Consider the following 24,723-nt stretch of genomic DNA (forward strand, 5'->3'; position numbering starts at 1 on the left):
TTTTTCCCTTTATCAGTCCATGCCCAGTCTCTCTCTCTCTATCTTCTTCCACCAGTCCATCTCCACCAGTTTTTTCTCTCTTTCCACCAGTCTATTTCCACCAGTTTGTTCCTTTACCAGTACCTTTGTATCAGTCTGTCTGTCTCTCCACCAGTCCATTTCCAGTAGTCTTACTCGCTGCTCTCTGCATTGGTGATGGGGTGGAGGGGAATTAGGGATGGAGGGTACTGGAAGCCAATAGTAACAGGTGGGTGATAGAAAAAGATAAAAAAAGCAAAGGATAAAGTACGTAGCTTGCTGGGCAGACTGGATGGGCCATTCGGTCTTCTTCTGCCGTCATTTCTATGTTTCTATATGTTTCTATGTAGTTACAATCTGTTAGAGGTTAGATTGCGGAGCTAGCAATCTGTTATGAATCTGTTGCTGAAGACTCCTGATGGGGAAGGAGTAGCAATCTGTTACTAGCGGAGTACTTGGAGAGGGCATTCAGCTGTAGAGTAATGTAGAGAGGTGGATCCTTGGGCCGATGGCAGATGACTGCGCCTCCAGGAGGATATCCTGAGAGGGACCACTGGCTAGGCTTGGGTATGGCGACAGACACAGATAGTTCTTTTATTAGACAGGTTAGTAGAACCACCAGAGGTGGCAGTAGTGAGCTGATATGCCCGGCAGGGCTGAAGTCCCTCAGGTACTGGAACAGCAATCCCAGGGTTGCTGAGCTGTAGAGAAACTATAGATAGTGAGTAGACAGGGTATGCTGTGTTCATAGCCAGAACTAGAAGACAAAACTCACATAAAGTCTTAAAGAAGCTCAGTAGCTGGAAAGGGTTAGGCCCTCGAGGAACGAGTACTTGGTCCGGGGAAAGCTCTGAGAGAGCGATGGTAATTCACAAATGTCTGTATCTGCGATAGCTTCCAGGCAGTAGAGAATCTTCAGAGTGTTCAGGAACATGGGCCCTCGAGGAGCAAGTACCGGTTCCTATCTGCAATCTGAAATAGTAACTCACAAATGTCTGTATCTGCGATCTCTTCCAGGCAGTAGAGAATCATCTTCAGAGTGTCCAGGAACATGGGCCCTCGAGGAGTGAGTACCGGTTCCTATCTGCAATCTGAAATAAAGAAAAGAGAGCGAGACCCCTGAGGAGCGGGTACCCCTGGTAAGTCCGAGGAGGCAGAGTAGCGTAGAGAGTCAAGTGAATCTAAATCAATCCCCGCTATCAATCCTTGCTAACTCGATTCATTCGCGAATACTGAGACCTTTTATATTGGAAGCGGATGACGTCATCTCAGGGGGATGCCCCCGAGGTTCGCGCCCTTTCTGGTACATCAATCAGAGCGCACGCGCACCCTACGTCATCAGGCAACATGGCGGATCTGCAGCATCGAGCCGGTCCGGGGACGCCGGAGGGAGATGGCAAGAAGACGCCGCGGCAGCTAACCGTCCATCAGACCCGGAGTGAGGGCATCGAGCAGCGACGGACGCAACAGGTACAGTAGTGACTCACCATGAGAGAAATTTTTCCATGGCATTAAGAAGATTTTGGGTATTTGTTTTGAATGGGGAGGCGTTTTGGAGCCAACCTTCCTTGCTCACAGGCTGGGAATAGTGAAATCAGATTTTCCCCAGCCTAAAGGCCTTTCCTCCAGAGATGTCCAATGAAGCATTTGGGAGAGCAGAACTACGGTAGACATCTGGAGACCCCCTCTGGGACACAGGACACTGACTGGCTCTTGAAAATCTGGAGTTCAATTTGGATCTCAGGTGCTGTTGGGGAAAGAATCCCTCTACATACCCTACCTAGGACACTTATATTTCCATTCCTTGGAGGGTTAAGCAAATCTCAGGACACAGAGCGAGAGAGACAGAGAGAAAAAACATCTGAACCAAGAGAAAAATCTACACATGGATATAACTGGAAACAGTTTTGTTTATGCAAAGTAATTATTTTAGAACAAATCAAAGTAAACTTTTAATTTGGACATCCCATCAGGTCAAGTCTGTTCTTTTCAGTGTACCTGCCCCAAAGAGCAGTTAGTAACACACCAGAGATTCCACTTACATGGCTTGGATCTTTAAGGATAACCTTCCCCCCATTAGCAAAGAACCCACACCCTAGGACAAAAGGATTTCGCCCTGGGATTGAGCATGGTTCCTGCAAAATTCAGCAAACACCTTGAATTGGGGATACATTTGGACTGGCTGATCTTGGTGACAATGGTTAAATGACGTGGCTCCGATTTACTAGCCATGCCAACTTGCCAAGCGGGATGTGGACAGGAAAATTTCTGTTGAACTATGAAATGCCTCTTCCTTCTTGTTTGCCCATTCCCCCAAATAAATAAATGCAACTTTTAGCAACAACATTTAAGAAGATATATGTCAAGTGAATATCCAGCTCACAGCTACATTCATCTCAGCTCAATGAATCAGGTTAAAATGGGGAAAACCCCTGGACTGAGCTGAAAGCCCAAACAGAGAAGGAGCAAAAGACACAGCCAAAAAAATTTTTAAACATTGGAAAGTTGTCCTAAGTAAGCCAAGGGGGATCTCAGTCACCTAATCTTATTGGTTCTATGGTCATCAAGGGACAATAGTCCTTCTATCTTCTTCACAGTTTAAGTATCACAGGACCCACAATATTCTCCTGCAGAGAGGGAAAATTAAATATTTTTGCTTCTGGTTTCCCCCCTTTTTAATAGGAAATTAAAATGAAACTAAGCTCACAGTGATGCAGTGGAGCCAGAGAGATTAATTTATGATTGATACTGATGTTGTTTCCTGTCTCTTCTTCACAATGGTTGCTTGGTAACTGCTGGTTCATTGCTGCCCACACTACTTCTGGCTCTTCTCAGACTTAAGGAGCAAAAGATGCCACAGCTCAGGATGCTGGGATGATACGCGCTCAGAAAAGCAACCTCTTCTCATCCGATCCTTATTACATCCCTGGGTAAGTCCTATGGCACACATACAGAGTGGAATCCAGATTCCACTGAAGAAGCAGCAGCGCCACATGATCTGCAGATGCACCACTGTCCACAAAGGATCATCTTTTCAGTTTCTTGGCTCTGTTCTTCACTATGTGGTAGTCTTAGTCCCATTCTCATTTCATTTTTTGACCCAATTTCTTTATGTTTTGAAATAAATATGTGCACCTTTTTGGTCACAGCCCATGTACTATTATTAGAGGTAGATGAAACAAATCATAATACAGTACTATGAGTCTGGCCTGCCTGCAAAACCACATTCACTGAAATATGCTGGCGCAGCAATTTAAAATGGCAGAAGATGCATATCTCATTTTAAATTAAGTGACAGTGAATGACAGGAATGGTAGATACAGAGATTTATAACTAACTCTGGCCTCTATCCTAGGATTATCATGATGTTCCATCATCAGAGACAGATTGACTCCATTGTATCTATAGATTTTGAGATCATCTTCACTTAGATAATGTCCAGAGATATAATGGGGTAAAACCAGGAATGGCTCAGCCTATCCCTAATGAGTCATCTAGCAATCTTCTCCAACTACTGCATCACATCTGCTTGGTCAGTAGAGCTTCCATTAATTTGCGTATTGTTTTATATACCATCACATCAAACTATTATTTGTACATCTATACAAATGAAAGATTTACAAATAATGTGATTATCAATTAAGTTGGGTAGAGCATAAACCAGTATCTAACTCCCCTTTCCTTGGGGAATACCTTCAGAGACTACAGAGGAAGGTGAGTGCCACTGATATAGCCCTGGGATAGGATAAAATCCACCAGAGATCGCCAATGGGAACCAGACTGACTCTGGGAGGCCCAGTGGAAGACTTACCTACAGCTCAACATAGTCCAATGACAACACCAATGTTGGTTCAAAATGTCATTTATTTGTAAATCCAAAGGGATACAGACAGCAGAAAAATGGTAAAGTCTTAAATTGAATATCTGGATACAGTCCCACAATAAATGAAACAGATTCAATATAGTCTCACTCTTCTCTGAGCAAGAGGAATCCTATTCACAGTTTCACACAACACTTCAGCCCCAAGGCCCATGGGGCAATATCATTCATAAATAAAATAGTTCAATGAGTTGGAGCTTTCCCAGACAAAGATTTTACCCCTGTATTTCATAGGGTGTCACCTCTCTAGTAGGCTACTAAAAACCTTTTCCTCGGCTTGGCATCTTTCCTGTTCCTTGCTTCAGCAATCTTTGGATGCCTCAGGACTCACAAGACAACACCTAACAGATGCCTGGAGCCATCTTATATAGACGCTTACTAAACCCAACCCATTCCCCATGGAGGGAAGCTACCTCCTCTAGTTTCTTATCTCCTACATTTAATACATCATCCTTTGAACCAACAGGCTCTCTATAGTCCCCTTTGCACTCTTCCTTAATAGAGAGGAGGCTTGCGGATTGCAAGAGCTCTGCCCTTACACAGAATTCACTGACCTCTTCCTCATATCTCATTAAACCTGAAGAGCAAGAACCCTCCAGAAATCTTCTAGAAACATATCAGTAACTCTAAGTAGGATTACAGGTGAATTTGGGCAGGCCAGGGAGAGGAGGAGCAATTGGAAGTGTAGAATTAGGTGGTGAGGGGAGAGATGATCTTAGTTTTAATGTAATTTGGGACACAACACTTAGAATATGTTCAGGCCAGGGACAGTTCTGGATAAAGGTCAATATGGTGCTGAAGGGTCACTAGTTTTTGAGATAACAACTGGAAAGATGGAACCATATAGCAATGCTGTGCTGTGTTTCCTGAAACCTAAGTAATCCTTGATGACTATTACCTTTGAGACAACATTCCACAGGTTGGTGTCCACGCAGGAGAAGGCCCTGTTATTAGTTTTGGACAGTTTGGCCTACACTGAGGATGATTTGAGCAGGTGGATCTCTTGGGTTAGGGCCATATTTAAACTGTGGGTGCCCATAGACAATAAGAGGACCATATTCAGTACTCAGATAACATGGTTTATGGTTATGGCTTATTCATTTATAGGTTGCTTATGAATAATCCCTAAATGGCTAACAAAATAACATACATAATAAAATCAACAACCATCTTATACAAACAAAAAATATGTTCTAAATTATTAAAAACAAAATAATTTTTCATTGCAATTTAGTTAAATCATCTTAAACAATCAAGAAACAATCTTAAAATCATCTCTAAACACAATAAAAATGGACCCGGCGACTCGCGCAAGTCCCGGGGCTTTACTAAAGGGGCGGGGGAGGGGCCAGAGGCCTCCGACACAGTGGCCATTGCCGCTGTGTCGAAGGATCGCGTGCCGGCAGGCACAAAAGATAAGATAACGATTTTGGGGGGTGGTTAGATTAGAGCTAGAGGGGGAAAGGTTAGGGGAAGGGGTGGAAAGGTTAGGGGGAGGGAACGGGGGAAGGCAGCGTGGCTCGGCGCACGCAAGGTACACAATTGTGCACCCCCTTGCGTGCGCCGACCCCTGAATTTATAACATTCGCACAAGTTATAAAATCGGGTGTACATGTGTGTGCCGGGTAGCACGCGCACATGTACGCTCGCACGCAGCCTTTTAAAATCTACCCCAAGGTCTTTAATTGTTTCTTAAATGTTTTAGTGCATTGAATGGTTCTCTGCTAGAGATTTAACTATTCTACATAATTTTGTGTCATCCGCAAATTTGATCACCTCACTCGTACCCCTTTCCAGATCATTTATATATATATATATAATATATATATATATATATATATTATATATATATATATATATATATATATATATATATATATATATATAATATATACGCCAAGAGACATCCTTTCACAACTTCAAGAAAGGAGTCAAGACATGGCTTTTCCGACAGGCCTACCCTGACGCAAACCATGACGCAAACCAAACGTAATTTCTCCCCCTAGCTCCCCCCTGCCCCCCCCCCTTTCAGTTTCCGCTCGGCCCGGCCACCTCTCACCCTCCTCCCGCCTGTCTTATCCCTTTCTCCTCCCTGCCCCCTGTCACCCTTTCGTTTCCGCGTCACCCGGCCGCCACCCTTCCCTTATTTCCCCCCCCCTCCACCCCCCCTTTTTTTTACACCCTCTGAAGTAACTATTTCCCAGTTTTACCGCCTTCCCCAACTTTCGATGTCTCCATAATTCTACGTAGTTAAATGACACCTATACAGTTCTCCTGTACATAGTCTCACCCTATTCTTTTTGTATTCTCCCCTTACCTCCTTCTAACTATGCTTTCCCCTTCCCCTCCTACCCCTTGCCCACCCTCCCCCTCCCCTCCCCCCCTTTTCCCCCCCCCTCAATTCGGCTCCCATGGCTTCATTTTTTTTCTGTACTGTTTTATTTGTTCACTTTGTTATAATGTTTTATTGTTATATTATATTATATTGTTATATTGTTTCATTGTATCTCCCTCCTGAGTTCTTTGTAAACCGGCATGATGTGCTTCACGAATGTCGGTAAATAAAAGTTAATAAATAAATAAATAAATAAATATATATATATATATATATATATATATATATATATATATATATATATATATATATATATATATATTAAAAAGCACCGATTCAAGTACAGATCCCTGAGGCACTCCACTTTTTACTTTTTCGTCTCTGAAAACAGACCATTTAAACCTTTTCTCTGTTTCCTGTCTTTTAACCAGTTTGCAATCCACATAAGGAAGTCTCCTCCTATCCCATGAGTTTTTAATTTTTTTAGAAGCATCTCATGAATGAATTTGTTAAACGCCTTCTGAAAATCCAAATACACCACATCTATTGGTTCACCTTTGTCCACATGTTTATTCACCCCTTCAAAAAAATGGACATTTATGAGGCAAGATTTCCCTTGGGTAAATCCATGCTGGCTGTGTATCATTAAACCATGTCTATCTAAATGTTCTGTGATTTTATTCTTTATAACAGTTCCATGATTTTTCCAGGCACTGAAGTCAGGCTCCCCGGTCTATAGTTTCCTGGTTCACCCTGGAGCCCCTTTTAAACATCAGGGTTACATTGACTACTTTCCAGTCTTAAGGTACAATGGATGATTTTAATGATAGCTTACAAATTAATTGAAATAGGTCTGAAATTTCATTTTTTTAGTTCTTTCAGAACTCTGGGGTGTATACCATCTGGTCCCGGTGATTTACTACTCTTCAGTTTCTCAACCTGGCCTACTACATCTTCCAGGTTCACAGTGATTTGGTTCAGTTCATCTGAAACATCTCCGGAACAGGTATCTCCTCAACATCATCTTCAGTAAATTCTGAAGCAAAGAATTTGTTTAGTCTTTCCGTGATGGCATTATCTTCGCTAAATGCTCCTTTAACCCCTCTATCATCTAACAGTCCAACCGACTCCCTCGCAGGCTTTCTGCTTCTGATATATTTTAAAAAGTTTTTATTATGAGTTTTTGCCTAGGTGGCCAACTTCTTTTCAAATTCTCTCTTAGCTTGTCTTGTCAATGTCTTATATTAAACTTGCCAATGCTTATGCTTTATCTTATTTTTTGCTGATGAATCGTTCTTCCAATTTATGAATGAAGATCTTTTGGCTAAAATTGCCTCTTTCATGTCATTTTTTAACCATCCACAATCATTTGACCTTCCTTCCGCCTTTCTTAATGCATGGAATATCTCTGGACTGCACTTCTAAAATGGTATTTTTACAGTGTCCACACCTGTTGCACACTCTTAACTTTGAGGCTGCACGTTTCAGGTTGGTTTTTTTTAACTATTTTTCTCATGTGGCGTGGAGGAGTAGCCTAGTGATAAAGCAATGGGCTACAACCAAAGGAAACCAGCCTTCAAATCCCACTGTCGCTCCTTGTGACCTTGGGCAAGTCACTTTACCCTCTGTTGCCTCAGATATAAAATTAGATTGAAAGCCCTGTGGGGATATAGTGCCTGGATGTAATCTGCTTTGATGTACACTTTGAAGTGCTGAAAAGCCGAACATAAATAAAATACATTTTATCAAAGTTTCCTTTTCGAAAGTTTAGAGCTAGAGCCATGGATTTACTTATTGCCCCCTTGCAGTCATTAATCAAATTTGATCACGTTATGATCACTATGGCCAAGCAGCCACACCATTATTACCTCTCTCACCAAATCCTGTGCTCCTCTGAGAATTAGATCTAAAATTTCTCCCTCTCTTGTTGGTTCCTGAACTAATTGCTCCATAAAACTGTCATTTATTCCATCCAAGAACTTTATCTCTCTAGCTTGTCCTGATGTTACATTTATCCAGTCAATATTGGGGTAATTGAAATCTCCCATTATTACTGCACTACCAATTTGGTTAGCTTCCCTAATTTCTCTTACCATTTCACTGTCCATCTCATCATTTTTGCCAGGTGAACTGTAGTATACTCCTATCTCTGTACTCTTCTCCAACTCACAAGAGATTTCTACCCATAAAGATTCAATTGTACATTTAGTCTCTTGCAGGATCTTTATCCTGTTGGACTTTGTGCCATACCGGACATAAATCGCCATCCCACCACCAATATGCTCTTCTCTATCATTGCGATATAATTTGTACCCTGTTATAGCACTGTCCCATTGGTTATCCTCCTTCCACCATTTCTCTGAGATGCCAATAAAGTCTATGTGATCATTCACGGCTATACACTCTAACTCTCCCATCCTACTTCTTAGACTTCTTGCATTAGCATAAAAAAAAAATTTCAAAGTGTGTTTTTTGTTTGTATTAACAGTCTGCTTTTCAGTTAACAGGGATAATTTGGAATCTTTTAGCTCAGGTGATTCTTTAGTTATAGGCACATGGACTACTTTTCTTATTACTGGAACCTCTCTGTTGGGATGCCCTAACTCTAATGCTTCATTAGTATCCTTCGAAGATATCTCTTTCTGAACATGCTCTGCTGAGCAACTGTTGGCTTTTCCCTTTTTTCTAGTTTAAAAGCTGCTCTATCTTCTTTTTAAAGGTTAGCACCAGCAGCCTAGTTCCACCCTGGTTAAGGTGCAGCCCACTTCCTTACAAAACTGAATCACTCTTCCTTGCACCATTGTCTCATCCATGTATTGAGACTCCAGAGCTCTGCCTGCCTCTGGGGATCTGTGAGTGGAACAGGGAGCAGTTCAGAGAATGCTACTCTGGAGGTTCTGGATTTCAGCTTTCTACCTAACAGTCTAAATTGGGCTTCCTGAACCTCCCTCCCACATTTTCTTATGTCATTGGTGCCCACATGACCCACAACAACTAGCTCCTCTCCAACACTGTCTAAAACCCTGTCTAGGTAATGTGTGAGGTCTGCCACCTTTACACCAGGTAGGCATGTTACCAGGCGATACTCATGCCCACCAGCCACCCAGCTGGTGGCTAATAATCATATCACCAACTATGACGGCTGACCTAACCCTTCCCTCCTGGGCAGTAGCCCTGGGAGACACATCCTCAGTGCAAGAGGACAATGAATCATCTGGGGAGCAGATCCTTGTTACAGGATCATTTCCTACCGAACCAGGTTGATGCTTTCTGACCAGGAGACCTTCCTCCTCCAAGGCAGCACCAGGGTGCCAGACTGGAGTTGGGATTTGGCTACTATGTCCCTGAAGGTTTCATCTGTAAACCTCTCTGTCTGTCTCAACTCCTCCAGGGCTGCTATTCTAGCCTCCAGAGATTGGACTCATTCTCTGAGAGACAGGAACTCTTTGCACCAGGTGCACCCATACAACCTCTCATGGGTGGGTTAAAAATCATACATGTGACACTTGATACAAAAACCTGGAAGGTCCCCCTCTTGTTGCTGAACTGCTGCCTTCATCTTAATTTTGTTCAACTCTTAGTTAAGTTTAGGTTGTTATAGAAGTAGGAATGCATACAATTAGAGTCCTTTAAATGTATTAGTGTATTCATTATTTATCTGGTAGTAACCTAAAAGGGGATGATTAAACTCTTGATAAGTCCTGGGGTAATCCTGAGTTTAAGTTCAAGGGCTGATTATTATTATTTTTTAATAGAAAATGTCTCCTGCCTATAAATCAAAGGATGAGCTAGGGGTAGGTGGGAGAGGGATGGGAGGAAGGAAAATACAAACACACAAACTCCTGGCTTTTGCCTGCTTCTGACTAGCTATTTAACACAGACATACAAACACACTAAAGAATATATCCCAATAGTTAATTCTTCCCAAACCTTTAAAGTTATTTATTTATATATTTGCTTTTTTTATACCGACATTCAATTCAAAATATCACATCAGTTTACATTGAAACAAATTGTCATCAAAAACTATTGAGGACATAATACAGTAAAACAGTTCAAAAACATAACGTATGGAACTAAGAAACATCGTAAAAAAAAAACAAACCCCCAAAAAACCTATAGATTAAAAATAGATCTATATAAAGCAATAACCTATCATTGTCACACAAATTTCAATATATCGCAAAAATAAAAGGAAAAAACCATAGCTAAGGGGATGTAATCTATTGTATTTGTTGGGGGAAAGCTTTGATAAAAAGCCATGTTTTGAGATTTTTTCTAAAGGTAGGTGTAGAAGGGTCGATCCTTAGTCGCGATGGTAGGGAGTTCCATAGAGTAGGACCAATCATAGAAGGGGCCCGGTTTATAGTAACTGTTTTGAGAATTTTTTTGCTGGTGGGAATAGTGAGTAACCCAGTGTCTGTTGAACGAAGCCTTCTAGTAGAAATACATTGATATAGTGATTTCTGTAACCAAGATGAGTAATCATTGTATAACGCTTTGTGAATAAGCATAATTATCTTATACTGCGATCTAAAAGTGATGGGAAGCCAATATAATTGGTGCAAGATTGGAGTGATGTGTTCAAATTTTCTACAATTTGATAAGGATCTAGCGGCAGCATTTTGAAGCAGTTGAAGAGGTTTAATTGTGGAAGCAGGGAATCCTATTAAGATGGAGTTGCAATAGTCCAATTTTGCAAAAATTAAGGATTGCAGTACTGTTCTAAAGTCTGGGGGATGCAGTAAAGGCTTCAGTTTTCTCAGAATTTGAAGTTTATACAAATCTTCTTTAATTAGATGTTTGATGTGAACTTTGAAATTAAGTTCTTTATCTAAGGTAATTCCAAGGTCCCTAACTGACGTGGATATTCTATAATTAGGGGATACTGATGGATCTATAGGTGGTGGTGATAACTTCTTGGAGAGAAGAAGAAACTCTGTTTTGTTATGATTGAGTGATAGCGCCATTTGAGATAAAATATTGTTAATATCCAATAGATATAGTTCCCATTGTGACAATGTACTGTTGATGTTATCTTTAATAGGTAACAAAATTTGGACATCATCCGCATAAAGGAAGTATGAGAGGCCTAATTTATTCAGATAGTGACATAATGGAAGCATGTAAATGTTGAAAAGGGTAGGAGAAAGGGATGAACCTTGAGGGACACCTAGTGGGAGAGATGAGAGATCCGAAGTATTGTTGTTGTACGATACCTTGAAGGAACGATTAGAAAGAAAAGACTGAAACCATTTCAGTACATTACCATTTATACCAATCTATACTAATCTATGGAGTAGTAACTTATGGTCGACTGAGTCAAATGCAGCAGAGATGTCTAAGAGAATCAAGATAAAAGAAGTGTTTCAGTGCTATGTCCTTTCTTGAAGGCATGTTGGGCCAGTAGTAGAGTATTATTATTTTCTAAGAATTCCGTAAATTGTAAATTAACTACTTTTTCAGTAATTTTACTAAGGAAAGGTAAAATGGAAATGGGTCTGTAATTAGCTAAAATTGATGGATCTAAATGAGGCTTTTTTAGAATTGGTTTAACAACTGCACACTTAAGTGAATTTGGGAGGAAACCTTGTACGAGAGAAAGGTTGATAATATCTGTGATGGGTCTAGCTAGACAGTTAGGAATTAGCTTTAGGGATTTTATAGGAATAGGATCTAATGGGTGTGCCGCTGGATTAATTTTATGGAGGATGGATTCCACTTCGGAAGAGGCAATGGTCTCCAATTGAGACCAAATTGGAGTAATAGAAGATGAGGGTGATGACAAATCAGAATTACAAGGAGAATTTATTGGGACAAGCTTTGATATTTTGTCTTTAAGATAGTTAGCAAATTCATGACAAGACATTGAAGGTTTATTATTATATGGGTCATAATTAATAGGGAGGGTCAGTTTGGATACATAATCAAAAATAATTTTTGGATTAAATTGATATTCGTGTATTCTTTTAGAATAATAATTTCTTTTGGCCGTATTAATGTCTGTAGAATAGATGTAAAGTAGAGTTTTGTATCTATCATGTAGTTGACTTGTGGGATTTTTTCTCCAAGCTTTCTCAGCATGCCGTAACAGACGTTTTTTATTTTTTAAATCGATATTAAACCATGGTGATTTATGTTTTATTGAAGTTTTTATTTCTTTTAAAATGGAAGGGCAAATAATTTTAGCTGTTTCTGTATTAATTTTAAACCAGGAATTCACTGCAGATAAGGTATCTGAAATATTTAATTCTTTAAGAGACTCTGGAAGAGTTTTTTTTTTCTAGGATATCACTAGAATAAGATTTGATAAATTTAATGCGTTTAACCTTATTGTGGGAATGGAGATAAGAGTAGTCTACTTGTAATTTAGTTTTAATTAATTTATGATCAGACCAAGGAATAGAGGTGGTAGAAGGGGGAGAGATGAGAGATATTTTGTTATTGATAAATATAAGATCTAAAATATGTCCTGATTTTTGAGTTGGGGATTTGACTAATTGTTTAAAGCCCATAGCCATTAGGGTGTTAAGGAAAAGTTCTGCTGAAGGTAACAGAGGAGATTTATCCATGTGAAGATTAAAATAACCTAATATAATTGTAGGGAAATTGGAATTAATGGATGAAGAAATGATTTCAATCAGAGCATCTGGATTTTTATTAAGACAGCCTGGAGGAGCATATACCAATAAGCTTATTTAAATCTAAATCTCTGCGTAGCCACGCGTATCTTATAAAATCCGGGGTTGGCGCGCGCAAGGCTGCGCAAAATCGGCAGCCTGCATGCGCCGAGCCATGCAGCCTGCCTCCGTTCCCTCCGCATCCTCCCACCTTCCCCGCCTTTCCCCTCCCTTCCCCCCCCCCACCTTTGTTGGGCAAGTTACGTCTGCTTGAAGCAGGCGTAACTTGCGCACGCTGCCCCGGCATCCCCCGGCACAGGCTGCAGTGCCGGGGGACTCGGGACCACCCTCCCGGCCTGCCCCTAGACCCACCCCAGACACGCCCCTCAGGCACGCCCCCTCCCACCCCTTTTACGAAGCCCGGACACACTCCTCGGGCACGCCCCCCTCCTGCCCCTTTTACGAAACCCCTGCGCGCGTAAATCCACCCGGATTTACGCGCGCAGGGGTTTTAAAATCTACCCCATTGGTTGTAAATAGGGTGACTGGAATTAACAATTCGTTTGTAATACGGTGATACTCTATGGAAGGGAAGGCAGGGTATATAAAGGGAATTAAATGAGGAAACAAACATATTATTATGCATTAGTTATAACGTAATAATTAAATATATTCAATAGTGAGGTAATAATGTGAGCAAGGGAAATATGAGCAAACTACTATCAAATAAATTATTAAAATACTTCAATAACAATAAAATAAATATGGCAAAAGAAAACTTAAACAAAATATTGTTGATGATCAATTATTAAATCTTGCACTGCGAGTTGCACGAAGGGGTGCACAAAGGGGTAAGCCCCTTTGTCGTGACCCTTCGGCGCATGACACCCGGCGTGCAATGCCTCTGTAAGGTTTCTTTTTTAAATTAAAGAATGCTGATGGCACGGGGGGGGGGTGTCACCGGTGAAGATGCTGAGAAAATCAAAAGAAATCACTTCTCTTCTCCCTTATTTTATTTGCCCTGGACCTGCCTCAGATCTCTTTAGCAGACGATGTTGCTGTCAGCTGTTAAGGCTGGGAGTTGGCAAGCTGCATGCAACGTCTCTGTAAGGATTCTTTTTTAAATTAAAGAATGATGATGTCACAGGGGGGTGTGTCACCGGTGAAAACACTGAGAAAATCAAAAGAAATCACTTCTCTTCTCCCTTATTTTACTTGCCCTGAGCCTGCCTCAGATCTCTTTAGCAGACGATGTTGCTGTCAGCTGTTAAGGGTGGGAGTTGGCAAGCTGCGTGCTTTAAGTTCTAAAATTTCCCAAAGCAGTACTTACCCGACTCTCTTCAGCCACCAGCAAGGTGATCCTCTCTTCTCAGTGCTCCCACTGGATTGTGATTGGGGGCATCTCCTCAAGGATCAAGGTTAGGAAAGTTATTATATTAATTTTTTCACAGTTCCTTTGCATGGAATCTGGTGCCAGCCTCAACCTCCTGCTGATTTTATAACCATTCAATCTCTCAATGAGTCAATCACACTGATTATGAAATATGTAATGAATATAACAGAGAATATCATAATACCTTTATATCACTCCATGGTACAACTGCACCTTGAATATTTTGTGTACAATTCTAATCACCACATCTTAATAAAGATAGACTTAAAAAGGGTACAGAGAAGGGTAACCAAAATGATAAAGGGGAGAAATGATTCCCTTATGAGGAAAGACAAAAGAGCTTAGCACTCTTCAGCTTGGAGAAAAGACGGATGAGTGGATATAGATACAGGTTTATAAAATAACGCAGTGGAATGGAATGGATACATATGAATTCGTTGTTCATTCTTTCAAAAAGTACAAAGACTAGGTAATACATTTAAGACAAAGATAGAAAAAATATTTTTTTTTATTCTATGCAATAATTAAACTCTGGAATTCATTGCTGGAGAATTGCAATATTGGCAGAGGATTTGGTAATGGTGAACCCTTGGTGCTGAGGAGTGATTGGTGCCCTTATGTCTAATCCAGTATAGCAAATCTTATCTTATGATAATTCATGGCAATTTCAATATTCATGCAAAGAACCCAACTAAAGCATCTGATTATAATTCTTTGGCTTCAGTAGAATCTATGTGAGTAGAAATCCCATGTGTGTTGGGTAAGAGTATAGTGATAGGAGTATATTGTTGTCCACCTGGCCGAAATGATCAGACAGATGATGAAATGCTAAGAGAGATCAGGGAAGCTAACCAATTTAGCAGTACAGTAATAATGGGAGATTTCAATTACCCAGCTTGATCAAAGGGAGTCAGTGGTTAACCACACCAATTAAATCGCAACAAACAAAGTGGAAACCAAAAATATGTTTAGGTCTAGCCTTAGAAGGTGTCTAGTAGAGTGTCTGCATGTAGTGTCATGCGAACAGAACAGAACGGCATATCAATTTTTGTAGAGTGAACAGCTGTAAGTCCAATGAAGAAGACTAGTCCGAGGATGATGAAAAGGAAGATGGCTTATCCAGTAATGCCTGTAGATCAGCGTCATAAAAACTGAGAGTCTTTAGAGGAATAATGGCTTCAGATTCCATGACTCGGTATAGTGATACACGATTTGATCAAAGGGAGTCAGTGGTTAACCACACCAATTAAATCGCAACAAACAAAGTGGAAACCAAAAATATGTTTAGGTCTAGCCTTAGAAGGAGTCATGGAATCTGAAGCCATTATTCCTCTAAAGACTCTCAGTTTTTATGACGCTGATCTACAGGCATTACTGGATAAACCATATTCCTTTTCATCATTCTTGAACTCGTCTTCTTCATCAGACTTACAACTGTTCACTCTACAAAAATTGATACACCATTCTGTTCTGTTCTCACGACACTACATGCAGACACTCTACTAGAATACTGCCATGTCCAACGTATCCCACAAGGTCTTCGCATTTTTAAAGAACCTCATTTGTATAAGGAAGATGCCGAATTTATGTCTGACTGGAATGCTGTACTAAATAAATGCAGCTTAGATTTTATGATCTTAATTATTACGAGAGGTTGACATTTAAAGAGATGCAAGCCTCGGCTTCAGTTCCTCCGTTTCCTGTGAAGAGTTGGTCGAGACACAGTGTCCATTTTGAGATGGTAGCCTTTTGACATCAAGATAAGTACTTTTTCATCTTCATTATTGGTGAATTCCTATAATGGTACTATTATTATCTTTAGGTTAAGACTCCATGTTTAAAGATGTTCGCATGCCCCTGAGAAACACCGGCCGTGTTGGGCTGTTTGTGAATGTTACTAAAGAGTCTATTTTTGACATACTCTGAAGCCAGAGGACAATTTTATACTAATATATAAATACAAAAAAAAAAGTTTTTTTGAATTAAAAACATTTTTTGAAGGTGAATGATTATAAGACTGGTTGGTTTCTCTTGAAGTTATATAACGTCAGGCTTGCTGACACCTTCTAAGGCTAGACCTAAACATATTTTTTGTTTCCACTTTGTTTGTTGAGATTTCAATTACCCCAATATTGACTAGATAAATGTAATATCAGGACATGCTAGAGACATAAAATTCCTGGATAGAATAAATGACTGCTTCATGGAGCAATTGGTTCAGGAACCAATGAGAGAGGGAGCTATGTTAGATTTAATTGGTGAGAGAGTTATAATGGTGGTGGGTCCACTTGGCAATAGTGATCATAACATGATCAAATTTGAACTAACGACTGGAAGGGGGACAATATGTAAATCTACAGCTCTAAAATACATTTTCAAAAGGGAAACTTTGATAAAATGCGTAAAATAGTTAGAAAAAAACTGAAAGATGCAGCTGCAAAGGTTAAAAATGTACAACAGGTGTGGACATTGTTTAAAAATGCAATCTTAGAAGCACAATCCAGATGTATTCCTTGCATTACATTAAGAAAGGTGGGAGGAAGGCAAAATGATTACCGGCATGATTAAAATGTGAGGTGAAAGAGGCTATTTTAGCCAAAAGATCTTCATTCAAAAATTGGAAAAAGGATCTATCTGAAGAAAATAGGAAAAAGCATAAGCATTGTCAAGTTAAGTATAAAACATTGATAACGCAGGCTAAGAAAGAATTTGAAATGAAGTTGGCCGTAGAGGCAAAAACTCATAATAAAAACTTTAAAAAATATATCCAAAGCAAGAAACCTGTGAGGGAGTTGGTTGGACCATTAGATGACTGAGGGGTTAAAGCGGCTCTTAGGGAAGATAAGACCATTGCAGAAAGACTAAATTAATTCTTTGCTTCTGTGTTTACTAATGAGGATGTTGGGGAGATACCAGTTCCAGAGATGGTTTTCAAGGATGATGATTCAGATGAACTGAACCAAATCACTATGAACCTGGAATATGTAGTAGGTCAGATTGACAAGCTAAAGAGTAGCAAATCACCTGGACCAGATGGTTTGTACCCCAGGGTTCTGAAGGAACTAAAAAATGAAATTTCAGATCTATTAGTTAAAATTTGTAACCTATCATTAAAATCATCCATTGTACCTGAAGACTGGAGGGTGGCCAATGTAACCCAATATTTAAAAAGGGCTCCAGGGGCGATCCAGGAAACCATAGACTAGTGAGCCTGACTTCAGTGCCAGGAAAAATAGTGGTAACTATTCTAAATTTCAAAATCACAGAGCACATAGAAAGTCATGGTTTAATGGAATACAGTCAGCATGGCAAGTCTTGCCTCACAAATCTGCTTCATTTTTTTGAAGGGGCTAATAAACATATGGATAAAGGTGAGCCAGTAGATGTAGTGTATTTGGATTTTCAGAAGGTGTTTGACAAAGTCCCTCATGAGAGGCTTCTAAGGAAACTAAAATGTCATGGGATAGGAGTTGGTGTCCTTTCGTAGATTACAAACTGGTTGAAAGACAGGAAACAGAGAGTAGGACTAAATAGTCAATTTTCTCAGTGGAAAAGGGTAAACAGTGGAGTGCCTCAGGGATCTGTACTTGGACCAGTGCTTTTCAATATATTTATAAGTGATCTGGAAAGAAATACAATGAGTGAGGTAATCAAATTTGCAGATGATTCAAAATTATTCAGAGTAGTTAAATCACAAGCAGATTGTGATAAATTGCTGGAGGACCTTGCATGACTGGAAGATTGGGCATCCAAATGGCAGATGAAATTTAATGTGGACAACTGCAAAGTAATGCATATAGGGAAAAATAATCCATGCTGCAGTTACAGGATGTTAGGTTCCATATTAGGAGCTACCACCCAGGAAAAAGATCTAGGCATCATAGTGGATAATACATTGAAATTGTCAGCTCAATGTGCTGCAGCAGTCAAAAAAGCAAACAATATTAAGAATCGTTAGGAAGGGAATGGTGAATAAAACGGAACGTGTCATAATGCCTCTGTATCGCTTCATGGTGAGACAGTACCATGAGTACTAAAGAGGTTAGGACTTTTCAGCTTGGAGAAGAGATGGCTGAGAGGGGATATGATAGAGGTCTTTAAAATCATGAGAGGTCTAGAACAGGTAAATGTGAATCAGTTATTTACTCTTTCGGATAATGGAAGGACTAGGGGGCACTCCATGAAGTTAGCAAGTAGCACATTTAAAACTAATCAGAGAAAAGCTCTTGAATTTGTTGCCAGAGGATGTGATTAGTGCAGTTAATGTAGCTGGGTTTAAAAAAGGTTTGGATAAGTTCATGGAGAAGTCCATTAACTGCTATTAATCAAGTTGTCTTAGAGAATAGCCACTGCTATTACTGGCATCAGTAGCATGGGATCTACTTAATGTTTTTGGTACTTGTGAGGTACTTGTAGCTTGGATTGGCCAATGTTGGAAACAGGATGCTGGGCTTGATGAACCCTTGGTCTGACCCAGTATGGCAATTTCTTATGTTCTTATATTGTACTAATATTTTATTTTTGTGAGTATCAATAAAATATTACACTAAGGTGGATGATTGAATAGACTGGGTGACCACACATTTTTGAGTCACCATCAGGCTTGCTGATACATTTAAGAACAAAACTGGTATAGTGTCATTTTTTAGACTGTTAGAAATTCCCTCTTGTTTTGGTATTGACATAGTTTATTTATTAGGCCGGATTTTAATAGACCTGTGTGCATAAAATCCAGGGTTTACACGCGTGGTTGGGCCTTGTGCGCGCTGCGCACATTTTCAAAGTGGCACCGCCATGCGCATAAACCCCGGTACACGCACAAGTGCCAGGCCTCTTCAAAGGGGCGGGCTGAGGTGAAGAGCGGGACTGGGGACATGCCGGGACGGCGCCATTATACGCTGTCCCAATGACTCGTGCCCCGTATGTCGGCCGGCGTGTGCAACTTACTTCAGCTCCAGCCCTGAAGTTGCTAGCAGTAATTTTGTTATAGGTTTGACAGTTACTTGGTTTTGATTGTAAATATTGCTACCCTTAACATAGGACTTTGGGGTAACCTGCACAGAGTGGCAATTACTACCCTTAACAGACACATGAAATAATCTGTATGAAGCAGCAGTTACTACCCTTAACAAAAACATGGGGGTAACCTGCACAGAGCAGCAGTTACTACCGTAAGAAACTTGCGGGGCAGACTGTATGGACCATTTGGTCTTTATCTGCTGTCGTTACTATGTAAATCTTTAACAATATATAGGATATGTTATCATATCCATATTAGGAGCTACCACCCAGGAAAAAGATCTAGGCATCATAGTGGATAATACTTTAAAATCGTCAGCTCAGTGTGCTGCAGCAGTCAAAAAAGCAAATAGAATGTTAGGAATTATTAGGAAGGGAATGGTTAATAGAACGGAAAATGTCATAATGCCTCTATATCGCTCCATGGTGAGACCACACCTTGAATACTGTGTACAATTCTGGGCGCCGCATCTCAAAAAAGATATAGTTGCGATGGAGAAGGTACAGAGAAGGGCAACCAAAATGATAAAGGGATGGAACAGCTTCCCTATGAGGAAAGGCTGAAGAGATTAGGGCTGTTCAGCTTGGAGAAGAGACGGCTGAGGGGGGATATGATAGAGGTCTTTAAGATCATGAGAGGTCTTGAACGAGTAGATGTGACTCGGTTATTTTCACTTTCGAATAATAGAAGGACTAAGGGGCATTCCATGAAGTTAGCAAGTAGCACATTTAAGACTAATCGGAGAAATTCTTTTTCACTCAACGCACAATAAAGCTCTGGAATTTGTTGCCAGAGGATGTGGTTAGTGCAGTTAGTGTAGCTGGGTTCAAAAAGGTTTGGATAAGTTCTTGGAGGAGAAGTCCATTAATGGCTATTAATCAATTTTACTTAGGGAATAGCCACTGCTATTAATTGCATCAGTAGCATGGGATCTTCTTAGTGTTTGAGTAATTGCCAGGTTCTTGTGGCCTGGTTTTGGCCTCTGTTGGAAACAGGATGCTGGGCTTGATGGACCCTTGGTCTGACCCAGCATGGCATGTTCTTATGTTCTTATGTTCTTATCAGTCTTGAATCATTGTCAGCTGACCTCCTCCAATTCCCAGATGACTTTCTTGATGGTACTCAGATAACCAGGCTGACACAAGGAATGCTATTTTTGCTGTTTGATAGGGCTTCCCCTATCAAACAGCAATCCATTAAACCTGAATCTTTTCAGACTAGGTTTTTTTCCAGGACTAAATTTAATAAAGGCAAGTGCACTATTTCAAGAAGAAATAGCAGAAACAAAAATACTATAAGATCACTATGAATGCAATCATATGAAAATTAAATATGCAAAATAGAAATACCTGTCCAAGCAGATACATTTAGCAGAGAATCATCTTTTAAAGTTTTCCAACAGAACTAAAGGACTAATAGGTTGTTCACAGCTCTTTTACTGTCTACTTTGATGAAAAAGTTGCCAAAATTTGGAATGAATTTTCTTCTTCTCATTCCCCTCTTGGAAGAATGGTATAACAGGTAGAAAAAAAGTGAACACAAGCTCTATACTAGCAAATTCTGATTAGCAAATTCTCCTCATTAAATTCAAGTACATCATATGGTATAATCAGATGTTGTGCACTATGGAATCAAACTTTTCCTTGCTCCCCATGCCCACAAAATTTGCTAAAAACCCCAACCTGGGTCTTTTCAAATGTTTAGCTTCCATGGTGAACTCTAGCCTTGTTAGGGGCCATGTCCCATCTTCACTGAAAAAGATTAGGGTTTGCTACTTTCTCAATAAGGACTCTATGGATTCCACTGACATCAATCACTTTCTACTAGTCTCCAATCTTCTATTTGTGATCAAGGTTGTTGAGAAGATAGGGTGTGCCAACTGAATAATTTGTTTGACAACACTAATGCTTTTCACTCTAGACAATCAGATTTTTGTCAGGGTCATAGCACTGAATGTGCATGGTGGCCTTAACTAACAAGATTAGGATAAGGTCAATTTGCTTATCATCTTTATCGATATGAGCACTGCCATCGATACTATTGACCAACAGCTATTTATTCAATGTCTCTCTGAGATTGGGCCTGAAGGAATTGTACTGTCCTTGTTCAAGTCATTCCTCTTGGACCATACTTATCAAATGAGCTGGAGATTTAAACTCTTCGATCCAAAACTTTTAGTAGGCTGAGTCCCACAGGGCTGGCTGTTAGGTCCACTTCTTTTAACCTTTATATTTGACTCTCCTACTAACATTAATCAGGGCTCTTGGGGTGCTAGTTTCTGGCAACCTGAAGATGGCAATGCAATGTGACAAGGTGATAGCTAAAGCCAGAAGAATGCTGGGCTGCACAGATAGAGGAATAACCAGTAAGAAACTGGAGGTGGTGATGCCCTTGTATAGGTCCTTATTGAGTCCTCACCTGGAGTACTGTGTTCAGTTCTGGAAACCGTATCTCAAAAGGGATAGAGACAGGATGGAGGCGATCCAGACAAGGGCTACCAAAATGGTGTGGGGGTCAGTATCACAAAAACCTATGAGGAGAGACTGAAGGATATGAATATGCACATACCGGAAGAGAGGAGGTGCAGGGTGATATGATACAGATTTTCAGATACCTAAAAGGTTTTAATGATGTGCAAACATCAAACATTTTCTGTTGGAAAGAAAACAGTAGAACTAGGGGTCATGAAGTGAAACTCCAAGGAGGATGCCTCAGAACCAACGTCAGAAAATATTTCTTTACTGAGAGGGTAGTGCATGCCTGGAATGCCCTTCCGGAGGAGGTGGTGAAAACCAAAACAGTGAAAGAATTCAAAAGGACATGGAATAAATACTGTGGAACCCTAAAGGCTAAAGATTGGACATGAAGAAAAGAATGCATGGAGTAACTTGATGGTGTGGTGGTTATTATCCTTAACCAATAATCCTCAATACTCTTAAATGGAACTCCATCATTGCTCTCTGCTTCAACGTTAGGGGGAAAAAGGGGAATTAGATTTGTTCAGCAACCAAGGGCCCCGACTTTTACGGTCTGGAGAAACAAGTATGGGGGTAACTTGCTGATGCAGTGGTTACTACCCTTAACCAATAAGTCTGTTATTTTGATGCAACTCAAACATTGCTCTCTGCTTCAACAGCAAGGCATAACAGGGAATTGGATTCAACGAGGGCTAGTGTGGGAAACAGATAAGCATGGGGGAGGGGGGGTAAATGGGAACTGGATTCAACAGTAACCAACGAGAGCCCTGACTTTTATGGTCTGGGGAACATAAGCATGGGGTAACCTACACGGCATAGCACAAACTACCATAAGTTTACTGGCAAACTGGATGGACCATTGATCCTCTTCTGCCATCATTTCTATGTTTCTATGTTGAGGTTCAAGTCCTCTTCTGGGAAAGGTGGGGTTTGAGTCCTCGTCTCAGTGCACCTGGTAATTGGTGCCTCCCTCACCGTGCAGCACAGGGTGTTTGAGTCCTTCCTGTGCTGGAGGAGAAGGACTTGGAAAGAGTGATTCCAGGCTATGAAACCTGGTAACTGGGGTTGGAGTCCCCAGATTGCAGGCTTTGGGGTAATGGACACTCGGCACAGTGTCTCAGGAAAATTGTGTCTTTTTGCAAAGATCCAAAGTGTCTCTTTCTGCATTTTTACATGAATCAGTTTTAACTTCTGCTTTTTGCAGAGAGATATTCCCCTCAGCCAACCCAGGTTTAAGTCACTTTTTCCTTTAAGATGGAACAATGTAAACATAATTGTCAAGAATAATTTTTAAAGAAGCATCCTTTGCTATAAACAGATTTTTGAGCTTGCTCAATATTAGATATTTTGTTATAAGTGTTGTGAGTGAACTGTTTAGTGGACCCTTGGGCTGACCTGTGAGAGACTGGGGAGAGGTGTACTATAGTCTCTGGTGAGTGACAGGTCGGGAGGCGGATACCAGGCAGGAGCTGGACGTGAGCTTCACCCTGGAAGCCGGTACTCCACCGGGAGGAGCCCGTAGGAGCCCAGCTGCTGGGACTTAGGTGATTCACCCTGGAAGCCGGTACTCCCCCGGGAGGAGCCCGGCCACTGGGACTTAGGAGATCACGGAAGCTGGAGGTGGAGCAGGCAGGCAAGGATCAGGAGTCAGGCAGGAACTGGAGCAGGCTGGGACCGAAGCAAGCAGGAACTGAAGCAGGGCTGGCTACTGGAACCAGACAGGAGCTGAAGCAGAACTGGCTCCTGGAACTAGACAGGAACTGAAGCAGGACTGGCTACTGGAACCAGACAGGAACTGAAGCAGGACTGGCTACTGGATAGAGATGTGAATCGGAACCGGAATCGATTCCGATTCCGGTTCCGATTCACATCGTTAATTATTTTTTTGTGCGGCCCGATCGCGGTTTTGTTTATTGGCTGTGCCCGAGTAATGGACGGCCGGCGCCATCTTTAAAAATGCCGCGGGCCATCCAGTGCTCCTACCATGTGACAGGGGCCAGCCAATGGCACGGATACCTTGTCACATGGTAAGGGCAAAGGGCCATCGGTGCCATTTTGATTAGTGGCAGCCGACGGCCCGAGAGCAGGAGATGGCTCCCGGGACCCCCACTGGACCACCAGGTACTTGTAAAAAGTTTTGGGGGGGGTGAGGGAAGCTAAGGGAACAGTTTTAAAGGGTCGGGGTGGGTTTAGGGATTGTTTTGGTGTGCCGTTTTTCCAGCCCTCCCCCAAAATGATAAGAGAACCCCAGGAACAAAATCATGGGGTTCTCTTCTCGGGAGCCCCCGATTTCTGACGATTTTGAAAATATCGTCCGATATTTTCAATCGTCTGAAGCCAGATTTACATCCCTACTACTGGAACCAGACAGGAACTGAAGCAGGACTGGCTACTGGAACCAAGCTGGAACTGAAGCAGAACAGGTTACTCAAGCAAGCCAGACAGAAGCAAGACTTGGGCACGGAGTGAAACAAGTCTCAGGCAGGAACGGAGTCGCTAATGCAATAGCACACTCCGGGGCACGGAGCAACAGAGAACCGCAAGGAACCCCGTTGCAAGGCAAAGTCCTGGGCTCTGCGGCGGCCTTACATAGGCCGCGGCGTCTGATGTCATGGATAGGGCGGAGCTTCCAGTGGCGGGAAATGGCCTTCAAAAGCGCGGATTGCACGCGCACACGCGCCTAGGGAGAAGGTGTCCAGGCAGGGCTTCTCGGCGGCCTCCCCCCCCCCCCCCCCCCCCGCAGGGATGCCACGAAACAGGCCGCAGACCCTCGGAGATGGGCCGGGACCAAGGAGGTAAGGGCCTAGTCGCAGTTGCCACGACTGGGACCACAACAGTACCCCCTTCTTACGCCCCCTCTTAGCAGGCCCGGGTTTACCTGGGTGGTCTTGATGGAAGGCTTTCAATAAGTCCTTATCAAGGATGTTGCGGGCTGGCTCCCATGTGTTGTCCTCGGATCCACAACCTTCCCAGGCGATGA

General features: G+C 41.4%; 1 protein-coding gene across 2 annotated transcripts in view; it reads left to right on the top strand.

Annotated features, from left to right (window-relative positions):
* Positions 1–2,849: 2,849 nt before the first annotated feature.
* FAM166A (family with sequence similarity 166 member A) overlaps positions 2,850–24,723 on the top strand; it is a 183,327-nt gene continuing 161,453 nt past the window's right edge. For both annotated transcript variants that reach the window (XM_029611906.1, XM_029611907.1), the window contains exon 1: positions 2,850–2,948. In XM_029611906.1, the coding sequence (XP_029467766.1) occupies positions 2,893–2,948 (56 nt within the window). In that variant the 5' untranslated portion in view covers positions 2,850–2,892. The remainder of the gene's footprint in view (positions 2,949–24,723) is intronic.

This window comes from Rhinatrema bivittatum, chromosome 8 (assembly GCF_901001135.1).
Source record: "Rhinatrema bivittatum chromosome 8, aRhiBiv1.1, whole genome shotgun sequence".
In the NCBI taxonomy this organism is placed as follows: domain Eukaryota; kingdom Metazoa; phylum Chordata; class Amphibia; order Gymnophiona; family Rhinatrematidae; genus Rhinatrema; species Rhinatrema bivittatum.